We start from the raw sequence: 21034 nt of genomic DNA, 5'->3' as shown, positions 1-21034 counted from the left end.
GCCGCTCCGTCGCACGAACGCGCCTCCGCCGGCGGGGGGTCCCCAATGGTAGCGGCGGCGGCTGCCGGAAGTGACGCGCTGACTGACAGGTGCAGCGCGCGCCCCCTCCCGCGGGGTCACGTGACGAGGGGCGGGGAGGGGGCGCGGGTGGCGGGAAGGCGGAGCGGCGCTGGGAATCGGGGGAGAGGGTTGGGGTCGGGGTCGGGATTTTATCGGGGGGAGGGCTTGTCAGACTCATTGGGAGGATTTGGGCTTCGGGTTAGGGTCGGGATTTCATTGGGAGGAGGACTCATCGGACTCATTGGAAGGATTTGGACTTAGAACTTGAAGAAGGGGCGTAACCGCTCTCCAGTAATTAAATTAGCGTGTTCGTGGTCTCAGTTCCTTCTTTTGAGCGATTTGGATCACAGAATCACACAATTGTAGGGGTTGGGAGGGACCTCCAGTGATCATCAGTCCAACTCTCTGCCAAAGCAGCTCCCCAGCGCAGCTTGCACAGCTCGGCATCCAGGCCAGGTCTTCAGCATCTCCAGAGAAGGAGACTTCCCCAGCTCTGTGTGCAGCTCCGTCACCCTCACCATGAAGAATTTTGTGCTGAACTTCCTATGCATCAGTTTTGTGGCCCTTTCCCCCCATCCTATCGCCACTCACTGCTGAGTTTCTTCAGGAGACACCACACGAACACGAAGCATGGGGTGGGGGATGCGATGCCCAGGAGGTTCTGTGCTCTCTGTCTGCACCCACAGCACTTCTCCACTCGAGCAGCCGTAAAATTCCTCGCATCACGACAAAGTTTCTGAATTTGTGTTTTGTATACATGTCTGTGTCCTTTCTGATTCATTTAGCCTACAGTGAAGATCCTGAATCAGAACAAGCTGGCAGTTGTGTTGATGAAACATGGGAGGGAGCAGGCTCCAGCTGGCTCTTCGGCAGTTATGTTGGCCAGTTGACAGGAATAAAACTGCAAGAAATCTGACACGGAAAACACGTGGAGCAGGGAGACAGACAACAGAGGCAGGCAGGTAGGCAGGCGCTGCCCAGCACCTGCTCACTGCTTTGGGTCCAAGACAGTACATTCCCTCCTCTGGACTGGCTCTGAGTACAACGTTTGGTGCCAGCTTATCCTACCTCCCATCAAGCACATCCAACGTTCCTTGCAGGGGGCAGGCATATGCAGTCCCAGGCTGCCATTTTAGTCTCTTCTGCTCATTTTGCATTCTCGCTTCCACTTTCTGAATGTTTGAGGAGAAACTGGCAGTCCGGGTGCTTTAGCCATGTTAGCGAGTAAAAATAGAAGGGAGGAGGGCAGCAACGTGGTGAGCAGCCATGTGGTAACAGCCCCAGCACAGCTATTGGAAGCACCAGCCTTGCAGACCACTGCTAGGAATTGCAATGGAGCAATGTGTCAGTGCATGTCTCGTATTTTCTGGAAGCATTCCGCAATTTTCCCACTTGCAGGGACTGCAGCACAGCTTACAACGCCCAGCCCTGTTCAGGCAGTCTCAGCAAGGAGCTTGGAGCTCACACGGGCTCTCCTGGCCCCTCCAAGCCCACTGGCACAGAAGCATGTGTTGCACAGGTGCAAGGCTGCAGGCCCACCGTGTGACATAGGGTGTCACCCACACATCAGGATGTGTGACAACAAACCCCCCTGCAAAGAGCTAGTGACAAGGCCACAGCATGGGGCTTGGAGGAGAAGGACCCATTCCCCAGCTGCTGCACAGCTCCTGAGAGCTGTTTGTTGTTGTGCAAGATTCAGTGTAAGCTGATCTATAATACCCAAAGAAATTTTGCAATGCTGTCCCATCATCTGAAGTTTGATAGTGCTGCCATGCAATTCTTTATCTTCCTAGTGGGCCATTAACTCAGGAGAAGGGCACAGAAATCTGATGCATAGCAAAGCAAGACATCATCTGCTGTAATACCTTTATATTATGTGCCAACAGCTTTTACTTGGGGAAGAAGGATCCCCACGTCAGCAAACTATTTGCTTTTGGTTTTAATCATCTATCTGCAAACAAATCATTTGATACAGTCTCCTGGACATGCTGTCTTAAATGGACCCTATTGACATCTCCTAAAATACTGACAAATGAGAGTCCTTTGAACAGCAAGGAAGCATTGGCAAACAGCAGTGCTTCCCAGCTGGTTGCTTTGCAAATACTTTCCTTTCCTGTATGTTTCTTCCAGAAACAGAGCAATGTCCCAAAAAAGGGGTCTTAACTTTGTTCCCCTTTTCCAGCATTTGAAACTTCTCTGACATTTTCTTTTACAATGCCCAGCGCCAGACACTGCTGAGTGCTGGACACCCATAACCTCATGGAAGCTCTCTCCAAGCAGCATGTTTCCACTTCTTTTGACTCAATTGACTCATGGTTCCCAGAAGGGCACTGAAGGATCGTTTTTTTAAAGTTCTGCCTATTAACAAATGAAACTTCCCAGAACTCAGGTGAACACTGGAAGAATCTATTAGCTGGAAACAGAAACTCCAGCACAGAGAAATACATTCATTTTTTTGAAGGCTGTCTGCCATTACAAGACCTGTGTGTAGGGATTTTTGTTGTAAGCTGAGTTCAGTTTCAGAGGCACATGTTTTACATAGCTGTCAGACATTTTTACTTGGTTTTCTACCAGAATTTTGTGATTACAGCATAAGGGTTGTGTTTTTTTTTTTCCCCTCATGCTTGGAAGATCTATCTTTAAAGCAGAGATATAGGAATATAGGGCAAATGTGGCTTTTGAGGCTTATTCGCATGTTAATTGCATGGTTGCAGACTTAACAGGAGATAATTCCTCCCTTCTGGAAATTCAAGACACTGAAAGGTTAATTCAGACTTCTCAGTTCCATTTCCTTCCTTCTGTTCTCCTTCTCACACTCCCCCCCCCCATCCGTAGACAGCTGAGTTATTTGAATTTTATGCAAGCTTGTATTTATCCAAAGGGAAATATCCTTCAGTGTATGCATTGGAGAAGAAAATATTACACTATTGCATGTTTTCATTTTTCACTTGCAATTTGCTTTTCTCTTTATTCACCGGTCTGGGCAGGAGGCTGACAAACTCAAGCCCTGAAGCTAGCTCCCACTCCAAAGTTAACTTGAACGAAAGCTCGAATGTCCCCATCTCCTTTAAACTCCTGTACTTTGAACTTTCAAGGATCTGCACTTGAGCTGCTGTGCTGCTCTCACCTTGAGCTGTGGAAGAGCTCCAGTTCAAGTCAGCACAACCTGCCTGCTGCCAACGCAGTCGGGCTCTGCTGCTCCTGTGTTATTTCATGGTGTGGTTGCTCACGTTCAAAGTATAACAACTGCAGAGGTGACAATTTGAGTGTACAGAGCTCCAATTACCCCTGTTACATAACACATCCTTATAAGGACTGATTTCTGTTCTTTTTTTTTTTATTTAATAAATATATATATATTTGCAAGGAACAAGCCTTAAAGTAGCCATTGAAAACACTTCAATTTGGTCAAACCCTGAAGAAACAGCTATTTGCTTTGGATGCTGCAGAAGGAAAATAGCCTCATATTTTTCCTTTGCATCTTAGACAAGAAAAACAGCGTTTACGTGGCATGCTAGAGCATTCATTTGAGCAGGCAACTGATAACAAATGTGGAACTTATTGATTACCACTTCCTTAGGTAATTGTTGACCTTGTACACAGGCTGTACTATCTGTGTGCTTGGCTTACAAACAAGCTCATAAAATGAAAAGATGATGCATGAGTCCCTTTGCGTAGAAATGCAGCTTTTTATTCTGGAAATTCCTTGCAGAGATGAGCTAGAAAAGATACCAGGCTGTCTGCTCCTCTGCTTTGGTAGCCTTATTTGCTTGGGCAATTGAAAAATGTCTTCTTTTCCACAAAACATTAATCTCCGAGGTCTCAGGCAATTGGAACTGAAAGGATTTGACAGCACTGGTGGTTGGGGATCCCTCACAGCTTCAGCTCCAGCCTTGTGTCCCTGAAGTCCAGGGCATCACACCTTCGTAACACAGTGTAAGGTGAAGGAGATGACAGAACTGACCTGTTGTCTGTTTTTCCTCTGGACAAAAATGAAGATCTAAGTTCTGAACCTGTAGATCTCTGGATTTTATTACCTTACATTTTGCCTTGCTAAGCTAGCATTTCTAGAGCAGTTTTCATCATCATTTGTCCCATAGCATACTAACTGTTGTGACTAATATGTCACATGCTTCTTTCCCCACTCTTTCTTTGGGAGAGAATCACATGCATGGACATTTTGTATTAATCTTTTTCCTTTAATAATGCACACATATGTCGCCACACTTTGCTAGAGAAGGCAAAACCAAAGCCAAGTATGTAGTGCTGGAAGATACAGTTTGGGGCCAGCTTTTCAGAAAGCTCTGTCACAAGAATCTCCATCTGGCTAAACTCTAAGAATTCATCCCCACAGTGAATTTTGGAAGTTCAAGAAAGAGGGAGAGAGGAAATCTCCACTCCCATTAGCTTTTGTTTTCTCTTTCTTTTTTCTTCCCTTCCCTTTTTTCCTTTGCCTTTTTCCTTTTCCTTTCCCTTCATTCCTTTTCTTTTCTGCAGTAAGACTCCTAGCAAAGAGCAACTCCAGAGCTATTTGGAAAACATGAGGCTGGGAAAAAATAAAAGCCAGAGCAGAAGGACTGTCCACATCTAGCTATCTAGCCTGTCTTCTCCTGTCTGCAGCCACCCTTAAGGCTCAGTGTTCCAGAAGAGGAAAACTGAACACCTTAGGTAACAATAAAACATACACTGGAGGACAAGACCCAATTATTTACACACTGGCAGTGCAGGATTACAAGAGACAGCCTGCCAAGGAGACATCACTGCCCTCCCTGCACCCCCAGGATTCATTGTCTCTTAGCCTGGGAACCTGTCTCCGTTCCCAAACATGGATATTTTTTTTGGCAGCAAGATAGAGCAAACAGCACAAAGAGAGCTAAGAAAGTCCTTCCAGTAAAGCTGCAGTCTCCTCTCTGTTCCCCTAAGGACAGAACCCTTTAAGCCCAGCTTACAGCACGCCCTGTCCTGCCACCTTGTCAGGAGGTGCTCGATTCTCAGAGGGACCAAGAGGGACTGGGGTGCTCACAGCACCCAGCACAGCATTTTTGACCTTGAAAAATCAATCTCCTTTACCACCAAAAATACCACAACCTTTTGATAATGAAATCAGTGTTATATTTGAGTGGGTGTGTTATTTCGAGACAGTCGTGTCAGCTTACTGGCTCAGCTACAGACTCCGGTCTGCACAACGTCTGTTCCCCGACGTGGCTCTTCGCGTTAGGATGCTTCGTCCCTGTTGGTCCCGCATGGAAATAGATGCCATCTGATTCTCAGTGTCTCACCTAAAGGAAAGAAACCCCTTCTTCCTGCAGTTGCCCACCTCATCTCCATGCAGCTCAGCACTTCCCCGACCCTTCTTGCTCCAGAGATAAGCACAGCATCGCTGAACAGTGAGCAGTTCAGACACAGAGGCAACTGAGCCAGGCTGCACTGCTTAGTGGAACTTTGATGATAACGAGTGTGGCTCCATTGCTGCCCACAGCCTTTTAGATGCAGACACAGCACAGACAGGTTTGCATGGTGCAGAGCTCAGTGAGACCCAGGCCATCCCCTTGGAGTTCAGGCTGAGCCATGCTGTGCAGATGTTCCATGTGGAGGTCCCCTGCTCTCCTTCACCTTGGTCATTATTCCAATTTAAGTACACACTGGAGGAAGAGGTCCCTAAATAATGCTCTGAATGCACAGAGCATTCTGCATACTTAAGAATACTTAAGCCTTTGGAAAGACCCACATCACCTTCCTGTGTCTCTCCATCAGCTGCATTTGTCTGCCCAAAGATCTCACAGCTGCCCAGTGCCTGTTGGAGCTCATCTCAGCTCCTTTAAGATCAGTGGAGGAACCAAAGAACTCCAGCACAGTACCACTGTTACCTAAAGGCAGCCCTAGGACATGGCTACACGTGGCCACTTCTCCTCCATTCAATTTCCCACAGCATACAAAGTGTCCCAGCCAAACCCAGCCAAGGGCTCCTAGCCATTGTAAAGCATTTTTTTAATTCACATTGCTCAGCACCTGGAGCATGTTATCCTGCGAGCAGGACATGCAAACACAGCTTCTCACAAAGCCAAGCAGGAAGGTGGGTGCCTCCCAGGGACTGGCTTGCAATGGGAGGCACCTCCAAGAGGGTTTGTAGCTGCCAAACCTGAGAACAAAGGGGAGATTCTTTGTTGCTCCCCTCAGGACGCATGCCCGGCCACCAGCCCAGCTCTGGAGGAGCCCTGGGTGGCAGCAGTGCCACCGTCCCTGTGCACAGAGCCATCTCCAACCAGTGGGGGTAGGACATCCCCCTGAGCCCATCACCCACAGCCTAGCAGCAGCCCTTCGGAGAACTCCCAACCTCAGCATTATAGAAGAAGGGCAGGAAGGGAAACTTAAACACACCGTTGTCTTGGAAAAGGAGGAGGGGGAAAAAAAAAATCAAAATGTATTTTGGCAGTTTTCTGTCAGTTTCTCCGTTTCCCTCTCTCACACGTTGAGAAGAAGGCAATCTGTCCTTTCCCCAAATGCTGAGCAATCCCAGCACAGAACTAATCAATATTAATGGCGATGGCACCGGGGGTGGGAGGAGAGGAGGGATTACCGTGACCTTTTTAAACTGGCACTGCCTCAGACGGTCACGGAGCAGCCGAGGAGAAAGCAGCCAGACGGTAATGCCATGTGCTTTGGGTAGCTCTGCTTTTGCTCTATTTTTATTAATTATCTTTCCCGGGCATATTTACATCTGTTGCCTCAGAGCAGGTAGGAATAGAATCAGGTTGTCTTAAGGAAGAAGATATACCTCTGCCAGCAGCCCGTGGGCCGACCCATCCTTCTGAGTTGGGTGGAATAACGCCCGGGATGAATTATAGCTCGGATTTCTATTACAAACAGAACAGATGAGGGGTGGTTTGGCAGGAGGAGTGCTTAACGCTGGTGTGCTTTGTGCACTTCTGTTCCAGTAGGGTCCGATCGAAGGCACCGAGTGTGCGACACGAGCATCGAGTGCGGGAGCAAACAAAGGACCCCGGGAAGCAGCGCTGCTATTGTTGGGCACAAGTGCACACAGCAGCTAATCCCCCACTGCTGCGGGGATGGGCTTAGGGCAGTGCACTCAGAATTACAGAAGAAGCCGATTAATTAAAACAAAACCGTCATTGAAAGTGTTTGTGGACGTTGGGCTCGTGGCTTAGTGCAGCATTTCTGCATCAGGTCAGGGGGTACCGGGGGTTATTCGTTGTGAATGCGTTGTCTGTATTTATTTCTGTTTCTTTGTTCAAAATGTGGCTTCTAGAGATGGATGCTGAGAAACCTGTGTTAAATTCTATTCACGCCCTTCCTCTTCTGCTTCGAGAGCACCAGGCTTTGGGGAGAGGTCCCAGATTGAGGCGGGAGAGCTGTGTTTATCTTTGAATAAACATTTTTACCACATTTCTTCACTTTTACAGCAGAAATTGCCTTGCAGATGGCTGGTATCACAGCACGTGCTAACGAAGCTGCGGGTGTGCTTTCCCTTTCTTTGTCAGGACCCACCATGTCTGACAAACCAGATTTTGCAGAAATCGAAACGTTCGACAAGACCAAGCTGAAGAAGACAGAAACCAGAGAGAAAAATCCATTGCCCACCAAAGAAAGTAAGTGCTTATGGGGCTGCTTGAACCAAGAGCAGAGGGCACATCAGTGTGTATTGCAACTAACACACAAGATGAATGCTAATCAAACTCATCCCTGATTTAACTGGGGTCGATACCAAGACTTGCACTAAATGTTGAGTTTCCAAGAGTAGGAGCAGCTAAAACCAATTGTGCGTTTTGTCTGGAGTAATCTGGTGGTATTGATCTTGCTTCTCCTAAAAGCAAAGGTAATGGGACAAACCTGCACTGTCACTCAGGGGGAGGGAGCATCCCCAGGAGGTGCCTGGCCCTGGTTTGGCACATCAGAGCTGTGGGAATAAAGCAGCAGCAGAAGCCCATCACTGCCTGCATCAAGCAGAAAACCTCCCTTAGCACAGGGCTGCAGTCCCAGGTGTTTTCCTTCCCCTGTTCCTGTGCTGTACCAGGAGCCAGGTGCTGGCTGCAGCTCCCATTCAGTTTTGGGTTTGAAAATGGCACTTTCTCACCCTTGGATCAGACTCTGGGAGCAGTTTCTCTCAGAAGAGCACCACAAACCACAAAGGGAGACATTAGGTTCATATTCTATCAGATGTTTCCTACTGGGGGTGCGTCAGTGCTGGCAGCCATGGGGACACACTGCTCCCTCAACAGGGAACCTGTTCTCCCTCTGGTTTGTTGTCCCTGCTGCTGTTCTGTCTGCCCCACAAAAAGAAGATGTGACATCATGAACTGTAGGTGCACAGACACAGGAATGGGTCAGAATTCTGGGGCGGCCAAGGGAAGCCAGTGGTGATCTGCCACCCCCTTGGCTGCAGCAATCTGTGTTCCCCCAAACCTTTGCAGTGCTTATTGACAGTGGCTTTGTTCCCTGTGTCTTTTTGGCAGCTATTGAACAAGAAAAGCAAAGTGAGAGCACATCCTGAGCATCAGAGAGACGATGTGACTGCTGCTTCTTCGGGGTGGTTTGGGCATCTGAGCTGGGTTTGGTTTGGTTTTGTTCCCCCTCCTTTCCACCTCCCCCTCAGTGCTCGTTATCCATTTAATTTAGCCAACACTCTCTCCTTTCATGTTCCAGGAAGAAGTTGGTTTTGTGTTTGTTGAATAAAATACTCTGTATTCTTAAAATGGAAATCCAAGGTTCTGTACCACTCCCATCACTTCCCCACCCCCCCAAAAAAAATAACATAAAAATGCTTTCCTAAACCTTGCAATGAACAAGTTTCTTTCAGCCAGCTGTGTTTGAGGCTTTGTAAATAGGAATTGCAGCATAAATCCTACAACAGACATAGCTGTGACTGCGGGCAGCAGCTCCTCTCCCCATGCACAGGGGGATGCATCATGCCAATGGCCTTCACCTGCCCACACCAAATGCAAAGAGCATTTCAGGAGGGCTCCAAGGGGTAAATCTGACATTGCAACAGCTCCTGCCTTTTTCAGTACACCTTGGAGAGGGGCATGAATAAGATGGGAAGATGTTAGCCTGTTTCAGTCCTATCCAACAGCACTTTGGAGGTCTCCAAGACAAACTGATGGCTGGACTGAGGAAGGACTCCACTGAGGTGCCCAGGGGGACCGGCTGCAGCTCTCTCACCAGCTTTCTGCCCTCCTTAGCCCATTGGGATCCAACCAGCAGTGGTACAGCCCTCTGCCCACCTGATATCAAGCAGCATGGGAATGCTGGAAGGTCTCTGAAGCAGGAAAGGGGGGGGAGAGGGGTGGTCTTTAAGCAGCTGCTGCGTTTATTAACACTCGTTTTTAATTAAAAGGTTGAAAACCTGAGAAAGGAGCACTATGGGCAGTGACACGTCTGCTGTCCACGCAGCACTGTGCTTTCACCCAAGGGCTGGGAGCTTGGCATGGGCCAAATATCTGTTCTGATGGCAGCCCCTTGCTGGAGACAGCATTCAGAGCTGGTACCGAGAGAACAGCCCCTGCTGGCAGCCCGCACTGCTAAGAGCATTCAGACAGATTAACCGCTGCTTTCCTGTGCGACAGTTCTGGCAAGCAGCACGCACCGTGGCCATGCTCAGCCTGCGAGCCCCAACACCAAACTTGCTTTATTTTTTTGTGCCAGGAGACAGCATTCTGCTCCACATGACAATCTCCCTCGTTCCCTGCCAGCTCGGAGCATCTGCCAACTCGCTCAGCACAATGAGTTATAAATCACCCAAAACGTTGCGTGCAGCGGAGCCGATGGGAAGCGCCCGCACCCCTCAGATCCCAAGGTCTGTGCCGTGCTCTCAGGCAGCAGGAAGGGAAGCAAGGGCTGGCCAAAGCATGAAAACAATAGAGATATTCTCCTCTTTGCCTGCACAGAAGTGGAGGATAAGCAGTGCTGCTCCAAGGACAGAGGTGAGAGACCAGAGCAGCCCCGCAGCTCCAGAGGCACCAGGTTTGTCCCAGCTGTTGCTGTTCTGAGGCTCACTCTGCTCCCATGAGACCTCCTCCCAGCTGAGCTATTTGCCCTTAGTGCCCGGAACAGTAAACTCAAAGTCTTAGCACTCCTGTTTGTGTGAATTACCCATCTAAGAATGCTTCGGGGACATCAACATCAACCCAGCTCCCCAGCCCTGGGCTGCAGAGCTCTCCAAGTTACAGGAGAACTCTGAACAGCTGCACACCACGAAAAGCTCTGCAAGGATCGAGGCCACAGCTCACCCAGCGCAGGTACTGCAGTCTGACATGTTCAGAGACTGTCTGCTTCTCCCACCATCAGCAGCTCAGAGAGGCTTAAAGTTGAAGGTACACAGTCACAGGACCCCAGCTTGAGAAGTGTCCTCCCGTGCTGCAGAATAAAGTCGCTTCAGGGACTGGATCATGAGACTAGGATTCAAAAAGAGGAGGGCCAGGTCTGGCTCTCTGTTATCACAATCAAACAGCGTTACAGCCCTTATCTGCAGGGCAGGCTGAGGGCACAGACCAGGAAGTTGCTAATTACCTGAGGCCAAGGCAGAGCGAACACTGATGGTTCCAGCCTCGCTGCTAGGGACGTGTTTCCTGCCAACAGCACCGAGCACCTCAGGTGCCCCTAGGAAACATCTTTAGGACCTTAACCTGCTCTGGACCCCCATCCACAGTCAGGCTCACTGATAGCATCCGTTCCTGAGCTGACCTGGGCCACCTCTCCCAAAAATCTCACCCACCTCCAGGTGGAGAACTTAAGCTTTGGGGCTAATTAGCTTAACAACAACGGGTCTTTGCAGTTTGGATGCTTTACATAATGAGACACTACCTAAGGTTCCTCCGAAGGAAAAAAACACCTTCTGTGCTAATCCCATCACAGAAAAAAAAAATCATCTACAGACAAACGCCAGCATTCTCATCATTGCCATAGTGCCAACCTTGTCCCTTTGCCACTCTGAGTCACTGCTAATTGCTCTGCACAGCCACAGCGAACCCCAGCTGAGCAGAGGGGATCTGCATTCCTGTTGTTATTACACAGAAGATGTTTGATTTAACAAGGCTCATTAGGCAGGTGTTTGAAAACAGGGAAAGGCAGGGAGGACAAACCCTGAACCTGCTGAGTTTCAGTTTAAGCTCAGCTACAAAGCACAGGGGAATCCTGATCCCAGTTTCTGTATACACTGTAGGTTTTTCTGACACCTCACGGTGAGATGCCCACACCAGGCTTGAGGAGCTTTGGGAAAATAATCTCCTGTGCCTCTGCTCCACCCCTGAGCATGCCAGAGATCTGTCCTGCTACTGGAGAACCAGGGAGAAGAAAGCAAGGGACACATCAGGGAGTGAGCACTGTGACACGGCCTCAGCAGGGTCTAAGCTGCTCTAAGGAAGCTCCTGCAGCACGCTGCAAATCTTCTGATGCTGCGTGTTTTCTACAAGGGCCTCCACAATTCATTTGGTTGATGGGGAAGTGTGCAGAGGAGGGGTGTGCAAAAGGATGTTCCCAGTCCCTGCAGCCAGAGGGACACACACAGACGGGGTCCTGCAGGGCTCCAGCAGCAAGGACTGAGCAGAATGAAAGAGGATTTCAGAACAAACCAACCACCTCAGCCATCTGAAGCCATCACACAAACGCAGAGGCTGACGCTGTGAAAGGTTTTGTATTTGGCAAAGTTGCAGCTACCAGGAAGGAAAAAAAAAATAATGTGTGACTCCAAGTGGGTGTTTTCAAACAGCATTTTGTCTGGGGAAAACAATCCCTCTTGGCCTGCTCTGTTTTCTCATGATGCTGGAAATAATTCTCGGTGGAATGAATTGGGTTTTTCTATTGCTGTGCTCCCGACCAAGAGCCAGCCTGCTAGAGCTGGAGAGCCTCCAAGAGCTAAAGAAAGGTGTGATGGGATCCATGCTGCATATTCATTTCAGCAGTGACCAAAACAGGTACCCACAAACCCCGCTCTGGGTGTCCTGGGGCAGCCCCAGCTTTGTGACAGCTTTACCTGTATACTAAGCTTTACCGGGCTGCTTTACCTGTAAGGCTCCTACTGCAGCACCAGCCAGGCGAGCCGAGCCCTGAGCCCTCACCCGGCAGAAAAGAGCTCAACCCAATCCAGGGGCTGCAATGCGGGGAAGAGCATCCACGGAGCCCCGAGCTCGGCACCCGCTGCTGCCGGCACCGCCCGCCCCCAGGGGGAGCCCCGCACCGCCCGCTGCGCTGCGGGGTCGGGAGATCCGAGGGCATCCCCGGAGCTCAGCCCCTACAGGGCCCTATTCGGTGTGCGTGGCCGCGGGGTGCTGAGGATCCGGAGCCCTCCCCTTGGAAACCGACCTGGAACCTGAAAAGGTTTAAGGCTGCCCCTTAACTGCCTGCCCCGAGGCGTTGCCTTGCTCAGGTGATGCTGGGGATGTCTTTTCCCTTCCTCACATAGTAGAAGGACCAGAAACGAGCTGTCTTCTCACTGGGCTCTTCCCAACAACACTCAGCTCTCTTAACGTTTCTTTCCTTCCCAGTCTGCCCCCAAAGACACTGCAGTTTTGCGCCCTCCTTTGTGCCCAAAGTGGGGCTGCAGTGTAAATAAAGGTGAATCTGAAGATAACACCCACAGCCCAAATCACCGCTCCCTTCTGTGATGCTGAAAACTGCCCCCATTCGCAGCCACGTACCTGCAGCTCCAACACAGCTGTCCGGGCTCGGGTGTTCCCTGGGACACCGAGTGGGTCCGGGCAGGAGAGGTGGCAGAGCCACAGCCACGAAGGGGCACGTAAAGCCTGGAGCCCTGGAGAGCTGCGGAGCACCGCACAAAGCCGTGTTATTCATCCGTTCACTTAGCTCAAGTGTGAACGATGAAGAAGGAGGCGATAGTTTTCCCTTGTATCACATTCCTGATCTCTTCCTGGACAGATTATCCGCTGAGCTGCTGCGTTTCCAGGACAGGAGATACCCAGATGCCCAGGCAGGAACCTATCTGCGGCACTAACACTGCTTTGCATGACACCTCTGCCGAGGGAGAGGAAAACAAAACTCCCGGCACTGCTTAATCATGAGGTGAGACCCGTGGGGTCACGGCGCTGAGGGGTGGCAAACTAAATGCTGCTGGAAACCCCGGTGTCTTATCCTTCTCCTCTCTCCGTGGCAGCTCAGGCAGCAGCAGGACAAAGCTGGTTGCCCAGAAGTATCTTATCTCCTCTTAGGATGCTGCAGAGACAGAAGCGCAGAGCAGCTGTGAGCATTTAGTAACCCACCCAGCTCAGGGAGGATGGGCAGAGGGAACTGAAGAGCCCTTCCCAGGGGGGAGATGCTGAGAGAGGAGCAGCTTTGCTCTGCTGGAAGGAGATTTGGGGCCAGGACAGCAGGATTTCTGTGCACCCACGTGGGGTGGCACAGTGGGGCTCTTACGCAGACTGGAGCGTGCCTATGGCTCTCATGCTGAGGAGGAGAGCAGCTGCCTTTGGGAATCTGGGAATGGGTGGGGATGTGGAGACAGGAGAAAAATCATTAGGGAGAGAAGGTAGCGGGAAAGGACAGATACAAAACATGCAAAGCAAAACTGGGAGAGGGACGGGGTAGAAAGGCCCTTTATCTGCTTGCAAGTGAAATAGCCTTGCTCTTGCCAGGAGCAACATCCCAGCCTGCTCCTGGGCTGAAGTCTCCATTTCAGAGCCCAAACTGTGCAACCTCGCCCCTCCTGTGGTCCTTTAAGCATCCTGGTGGTCCTGTCCTATATTCCAGGAGATGTCTCCTTCAGCAGCAGAGCCTCTAACCTTGGAGCTGCTCATTCCTGGCTTCCCTGATGATGTTCACTGCTTGCCCCATCGTGCTGTACACGAGGCTGTGTTGGAAATCAGAACGAAGCAGGAGAACTGGCTGCATGGGTATGACTGAGAGAGAACAGCTGCTCCTGATGGAGGCAGGAACTTCTCATTTTGTCACAACAAAGTGCACCCTCCAACTGCACCATTGGGCTTAAAGCCTCTGCTCAGAGAACAGAGCCCACTTCTAAATATGTACAAACATAGGAATCAAAAGGGCTGAGCCCATGGGATAGGCGTGGCACATCTAATTTCAGTTTCACCTGATCTCCAATTAACATTCCTTAATCAAAACACATTCATTATGCAGGCAAAACTCCCACCAGCACTGGCAGGACTGGGGCTCGGGTCCTGCGGGCTGCTCCTGCAGCTGGGAGCCACAGCAGGCAGAGCAGACACGAACATATTTTCCCCACTGTGGGAAAACTGATGTCAGGAACGACTGAAAAGTGAGAGCTGAGCATTCAGGGGACTTATCCAGTGCTCAGCCATGGGTTATTCTGGAGAAAACAAAACACTCCCCTGGCAGAGAGACTGCACACAGTCCAGGGTACAGCATCACCTGGGGGGCTTGGCTGGCTTCCTGGGGAGGGCACAATAAAACACAGCCGCTTCCGACGCCGCAGACGAGGGGGTGTCTTCTCTAATTACCCAGGTGGATTTTATTGTAACGGAGCCAGCCATGCAGGATTTGACGCTAGGGGTCTGAATGTATCACCTGCCCAGGGCAATTTAGCGAGCTGCCTGCACTTTGTCTCCTGCTCCCCTCGCTCCCCTGGCTGCTCCCTGTGCTCGTGACCCCACACGGCCCATCTGTCTCTCTTTGCATGGACGTTTGTCTGATTTGCCTCGTGCCTGCCTTCCTTAAAGTGCCATATTCCGATGAGAATAGGGTTCCACGAGTATATGGGGTTGCGTACACACTATTAAAGCCTCTTGACTTGGGGCAGATACCAGAATACTTCAGGACTCCCATTATCTCACAGAGAGCCCTGGTTGCATGGCAAGAAAATAAGAAACAAAGCATTGCTGTTCGATCAGTAAAGCCAAGGGGCTCTGGCTGACACCAGGACACTGTTTCCCAGCCAGCATTCCCTGCTCTGCTGTTTGCAGTGGAGCAGAGCCTCTGCTGTCCCACCAATCCCACAGCTCAGGGCTTTCATTTTCTACACCTCCAGGTAAACTAAGGAGAAATTGTGCGTTCAGATTTTTCTTTTGTTTTGTTTTCCTGGGAGTTTCTAGCAGATGGAAACACCAAAGGAAAACCCCTCCAGCGCTCTGCAGATGGGCAGCAAGGCTCAGTGAGCACAGGCTTGTCCCATGGGTGATGGATGAGCCAGCACTGCCCTGCAACCCGGGGAGCAGAACGCTGAAATGGGCTTTGGAATGACCACAGTCCATACAGCTCTGCCATTTACTTTGAGTTTTGATGCACAGCTGTCTCCCTGTGCCTCAATTTACCCAGCCACAAAGCAGAGACTACTACGTTTAACCTCTCTTGCTGCAAGGGGACTGAGCAAAGCACTTTATAAGTGCAAAATTTATCAACACGGTGAAAGCAAAGGCTGCTTTACCATCAGGTCTGGGTGGTGGGAAAGTCCTCCAGCAAAACGCCCATCCCAGCCCGTGGGTCTGAGCAGGGTGACAAATCCCCAGAGCAGGAGGGCCCATCCACGCACAGCGCTCCATTTGCTGACAGCTAGCGTAAGTGACAACATTGTAAGTGACTTTTAAGATCCCTATGGCTTTAATAGGAAAAGATATATTTTAACAGCCCAGGCAAATAACCGTGCAATGCTGCCAACTGCAGCGAGTGCTTGCAGCCACGCTTCACGCCCAGAGAAGCTGTTATTTCTCTGGCATTAGATTGGAGGATCATGTGTGAGCTGACATAACAGACATGCCAAAATTGTTCAGCTGTACAGGCTCTCCCAGACAAAATACCCCCCCAAAAAGACCAACCAGCCAAAAAACCACCAATATGCCCCCGGGGACAGACAGACACAAAGCCCACAATGACATGCGTGCATGTAGAAAATGCACAGCAGATTTCCAAGTCATATGCACAGGCTTTAATCAATGAACCTCACTGATACATGGGAAACACTTCATTCCCAGTAATTGTCCTTTGACAGCTCTAACAAGTAGGATCTGCTCGGGATGGGAATGATTACAGTGCTGACTCACAGAGGGTTTTGCCGTGCTGGCAGGAGCACACCAGCGTGGTGCTCACTTGGAAGGCATTTTGCATTTTGAACCAATCTGCATTTTTAATCCTCTCGCTGCCAACGGTTGTAGGTGGCTTTGTGGTGCTGACTCCCGTTTCCCTGCAGCGGGGGCTGGATGGGGATGTCCCTCTTGCTCAGTGCCCAGCGAGGGGAGCGAGGTGGGGGTGTCCCAGTGCTCCCCGTGATCGGGAGCTCCACGTGGCCGCTCACTGTGCTCACACACACATCGTGGGCAGAGCACCGAGCACAGTTTGAGGTGGTACAGCCCTAACCTCCACTTGGCAGCCCCTGCAGCAACAGAGGGAGCCCAGATGTCAGCACCTCAATGGGGAAATGAGAGCAGCGGGACAAGGACAGCCCTGCGCAGGGTGAGCCAGCCTGGCTGGGGCTGCTCAGCCACAGGAAAACCACCCGAGAAGTTTCCATGAACAAAATCTTGCTGCTGCTCCATTACAGCTCCCGCAGCCCTTAATGACCGTGACTATGAAGAGGCCTTTTGGTTTTCCTCTGATAAGGATTTTCCCTTCCAAGCACACGGGGATGAAGCGGAGGGGCCGAGGCAGCGCTCACGTGTGTGGAGCAGCCAGAAGCCAGGGCAGACCTTGCTGCAGGGAAATCGCAACCCCCGGAAAACTGTTCCCCTAATTACAGCCTTGAAGCATGGAGCAAACCACATAAGTGATTCACACAGCGTTCCCAAGCTGCAGCCGCGTGAATTGGAGAGATTTCCAAACACTGCTGCGACGTGCACGCTGTTATCAGGATGGAAATACGGACATTTTCATCATAAGGAGGCGAGGAGGGGGAAAAAAACACCATTAAATGAATCTCTTCGAGTCAAGAAGACCCGGGAGGTGTGTCGCTGGAGGATCTGTGTAGGATATAGAGCTCTCATGGCAGGGAGCAGGCTGGCAGGGCACCATAGAAATGCTTGGGTTTGTTATCGCAGAGCTCGGGGCTCGGCCTCTGCTTGCGAGCGGGGCGTGAAAGGGAGCAGGCAAGTGCACTTGGGGAGAGAGAAAGGGATGGAGCTGGTGTGGAGTGGAGTTAAAAGTGGCCCATTGTTAGGGAAGTTTGCTCTCCTCACATCATCACAGCTCCCAGTGACACCGCTCTGCCTTTTGAAGTGCAACATTAGGCGTTTCCTTGTCACCCATTGGTGCAGGAGCTTTTTTGCCGCATTAAGTCATTGGGTAGCAAATGAATGGGGGGTTTTGACTATTCAGGACTTCACCTTATAAATCTCAGGGTTGCAGGTTCCTGCAGCTTTCCTGGACCCGAATATCTGGAGATACATCGGGACGCGGTGCGGCAAGGCAGCCCTGCCAGGGAGCTGTGGGATCAGCGGAGGGAGCCGGGTCCCACGCTCTGACAGCCATGAGGAGCAGCACCTTCCTCCTCCTCTCCATCGTGGGCATCTACAGTGCTGTTCTCAATGCTGCAGCATGGTAGGATCGGGGGCGCGTGGGGGGATGCTCTAGAGCCTGTGTCAAATGGCGTGGCTCATTTTTCTCTCTTTGTTTCAGGTCGGTGAATAACTTTCTGATGACAGGACCTAAGGTAATTAACACAGGCGCTGTCAACAATTTAAGTAGAGCAATTTTGTTTTGCAAATGGGAAATGCTGCTTTTCTGAGCAACCAGATTTCCCAGAGCACGCCAGCTCCAAGTCCTGTTGAGGCAAAGGACCCACAGCCCATGTATGCCTGTTGTCATGGATAAGTGCTAGGAGGCAAGGCCCTGACGCTGCTCTCCATGCAGGCGTACCTGACGTACTCCAGCAGCGTGGCAGCGGGCGCACAGAGCGGGATGGAGGAGTGCAAGTTCCAGTTTGGATGGGAGCGCTGGAACTGCCCCGAGAGCGCACTGCAGCTCTCCACCCACAACCGCCTGCGCAGCGGTGAGTGCCTTGAGACAAGCAACCTGGCAACGGAAGGGTTTTCTGTCCCCTAAAACCTATGCGTGCTTTTCTCCGTCTGCATTAATTTTCCTAAGAAGCAGTGTTAAGATTTCTCCTGTGATCCTGCCTGCCTGCAGTGCTGCTCTGCGCAGCATCACAGCGAGCGCTGCTACGGGCACCTGAGCTGGCAAGGGGGAAGAGAGGGGAAGGGAGGAACCAAGGATGTGTGCTAGGAAACTGCTTTCAAGAGAAAGTTGGGGGTATATCTGACTGCTATCTATTTCAGCCAGAGTGCAGTTCTATTTAACAAAAGCATAGAATGACTGAGGTTGGAAGGGATCGTGGAGCTTTGACCTCCTGCCATGAGCATGGCTGCCAACCACTTCATCAGGCTGCCCAGGGCACCCTGACTCTATTAGGAGAGCCAACAAAGAAACAAAAACAGAAGCATCAGTCCAGGCCGCCGTTAGCACAGGTCTGACTGTACCATCCCATGTTGCTATGAACCTCTGTCTCACGCAGGGATGCTTGCAGAACACTGAGCCAAGCTGCTGAGACTTGATGCTGAAGCCTGAAATGACTCCAGACATGAGCGTTTAATCTCTGTAGCACAAACTGTTTTGTTATTCCCTTCTTGCTCCTTCAGAATGGTGATGGCTTCACGAGAGAGCTTCCTTCCCAATGAACAGGGGGCTGGTGTGCATGTGACAGCTTTTCTCCCCTCTCCCCCAGCTACCAGAGAGACGTCCTTCGTGCACGCCATCAGCTCCGCTGGCGTCATGTACACCCTGACCAGGAACTGCAGCATGGGGGACTTTGAGAGCTGTGGATGTGATGACTCCAGGAACGGGCGCGTAGGTAAGATGCTGGCGTGCATCCTGCTGTGACCGACCAGCAGTGGTACAGATGGGCTGCCATCTCCCCAGTCCTGGGGCAGAACACGGCCTGGTGGGGCAGTTCTGTTCTCACTGTCTGTGTCTGCCTTGCAGGAGGCCGAGGTTGGGTCTGGGGAGGCTGCAGCGACAACGTGGAGTTTGGGGAGAGGATTTCCAAGCTGTTTGTGGATGCTTTGGAAACAGGACATGATACTCGTGCCCTGATCAACCTGCACAACAACGAAGTTGGGAGACTTGTAAGTCAAATATTTAAAAACATAATAGTTATTGCAGTAATACTGAGAGTAATAATAAGGTGCATATTGAAACAACATCAGTCAGCCTAGTAAACAGTTTGAGACCCCTTCTCCAGCTGCCTGTGACAGTCTAGGCCTGGTACTATTTGCTTGGGGAAAAAAAAAACCATAGAATCTGACCCTAAGTCTGAACAGGAGCTGCAGTAAGATCCATTTCCAGCTCCAGCACTTGTGTGCAGCACAGTTAGCTGCTACTGCCATTTACTGAGAACTGCTCTAGTTTCACACTCACATCCACAACACAACACAAGCTCCAGCCCGCACCCCTGCCCTGGGATTTTCCGAGCTGCTCAGCAGGGGAAGCTGGCTGTGAGGATGAGCTTGGTACCTGGCCCATAGAGGCACGGTGTCTTGGGCCAAACCTTGTCTGTAAAAACAAGGACAGCAGCACTTAGCATACCTATCTCATAGGGTGTGTCGAGGTGCAATCTCACACAGATACCAGTGATTGGGACCTTATAAATACCAGAGGGAGATGAGTAGATAATAGCTGTGAAGTGCTCGGCCCGGAGGAGATGCACAGAGGCTCTCTGTTGTTACTCCAGCCCGTTTCACACCTTCTGAAGGAGGTCTGTGTGAGGTGATGGGCTGATGTGCCAATGAATGACATGAGTCGCAGACTGCGATGTGCCAGGAGGGTATGACCCTGCCTCTACCCTGGCCAGAGAAGGGCTGGAGGCAGCAGCTTGTGCCTGCTTTTATCTTCGTCTTTTAATTGGTGATGAGGACAGATGTTTGCCTAGAGCTGAAATAAAAGCACGGGAAGCACCTGAAGTCCTGTGGCACAAGTCACATAGTGACATTTGACCCTACTCCCTGGCACAGCAGAAGTGCCGCATACTGAGATCTGAATGGCGATGAGCTGTCACTTCCAACGTCTGCCTCTTTTCCTCCCAGGCTGTGAAAGCCACGATGAAGCGAGCCTGCAAGTGCCACGGGGTGTCGGGCAGCTGCAGCATCCAGACATGCTGGCTCCAGCTCGCCGACTTCCGAGAGATTGGCAACTACCTGAAGATGAAATACGACCAAGCCCATAAGCTGGAGATGGACAAGAGGCGGATGAGAGCCGGCAACAGTGCCGACAGCCGCGGGGCCACGGCCGAGACCTTCCACCACGTCCACTCCACGGAGCTCGTCTTCCTGGAGGACTCCCCCGACTACTGCACGAGGAACGCCAGCCTGGGCCACCACGGCACCGAGGGCCGCGAGTGCCTCCAGGCCGGCAAGAACCTCTCGCAGTGGGAGCGCCGGAGCTGCCGGCGGCTCTGCACAGAGTGCGGCCTCAGAGTGGAGGAGAGGAGGACAGAGGTGGTCAGCAGCTGCAACTGCAAATTCCACTGGTGCTGCACGGTGCGGTGCGAGCAGTGCCGGCAGCTGGTGGCCAAGCACTTCTGCGCCCGCCGCGATGCCGCTGTTGCCAACCACACCAAGAGGAGGAACAAAGGCCACAAGAGATAAGGGGAGGCCGGCAGCCGTGCCCGCCGGGCGGACCTGTGGGTTTCTCCACCTGTGGCAGCCCTCGCCGTAGCTGAGCCTGGGAAGGAGCCTTGCCCAGGGAAGTCACTTTATATCTGACAGAGGGTAGAATTTCACTTTTACGATGGGTTCCGCTCATCGCACCTCCGAGGCCAAGCAGTGTTAGTGTGAGGGGGATGAACACCACGGCCAGGGCCGGTCCCGTCGGGCTGCTCCACTTCTGCACAGGCACCACAGCCCCAGCCCCTCTGATCCCACCCAGGTGCTGCTTGGAAGCACTCCTGGTGGGGACACTTGTGCACTTTCTGATGTGAGAGTTTTCTGAGCGCTGCCGTTTGTATTGGCGCGGCTGCAGCTTTTGGAGGGCCTCAGGAGGTTTAAGG

The 21034-nt window shown here is 51.4% G+C and overlaps 2 protein-coding genes across 5 annotated transcripts; both read left to right on the top strand.

The window, feature by feature from the left end:
* Positions 1-40: 40 nt before the first annotated feature.
* LOC136047585 (thymosin beta-12-like) lies at positions 41-8914 on the top strand. 4 transcript variants are annotated; one of them, XM_065734823.1, is made up of 3 exons: positions 41-89; positions 7560-7667; positions 8532-8914. In XM_065734823.1, the coding sequence occupies exons 2-3, from the start codon at positions 7568-7570 to the stop codon at positions 8567-8569; spliced, it is 138 nt and encodes a 45-aa protein (XP_065590895.1). In that variant the 5' UTR covers positions 41-89; positions 7560-7567; the 3' UTR covers positions 8570-8914. The 4 variants fall into 4 exon arrangements, with proteins under 4 accessions (XP_065590895.1, XP_065590896.1, XP_065590893.1 ...); XM_065734824.1 differs by lacking the exon at positions 41-89 and adding an exon at positions 6433-6481; XM_065734821.1 differs by lacking the exon at positions 41-89 and adding an exon at positions 6671-6704.
* An 8491-nt stretch (positions 8915-17405) lies between these two features.
* Positions 17406-20633, top strand: WNT8A (Wnt family member 8A). Its single transcript, XM_065735001.1, has 6 exons — positions 17406-17532; positions 17611-17644; positions 17845-17983; positions 18716-18841; positions 18973-19115; positions 20073-20633. Exons 1-6 carry the CDS (start codon positions 17462-17464, stop codon positions 20631-20633), a joined length of 1074 nt encoding a protein of 357 aa, XP_065591073.1. The 5' UTR covers positions 17406-17461.
* The last annotated feature ends 401 nt before the right edge of the window (positions 20634-21034 follow it).

The sequence above is a fragment of the Cyrtonyx montezumae genome, unplaced genomic scaffold, assembly GCF_038088225.1.
Source record: "Cyrtonyx montezumae isolate F1298 unplaced genomic scaffold, pur_monq_1.0 scaffold_18, whole genome shotgun sequence".
Lineage (NCBI taxonomy): Eukaryota > Metazoa > Chordata > Aves > Galliformes > Odontophoridae > Cyrtonyx > Cyrtonyx montezumae.
Note: the sequence above shows the minus strand (reverse complement) of the source record. Positions and strands in the feature narration are given on the sequence as shown.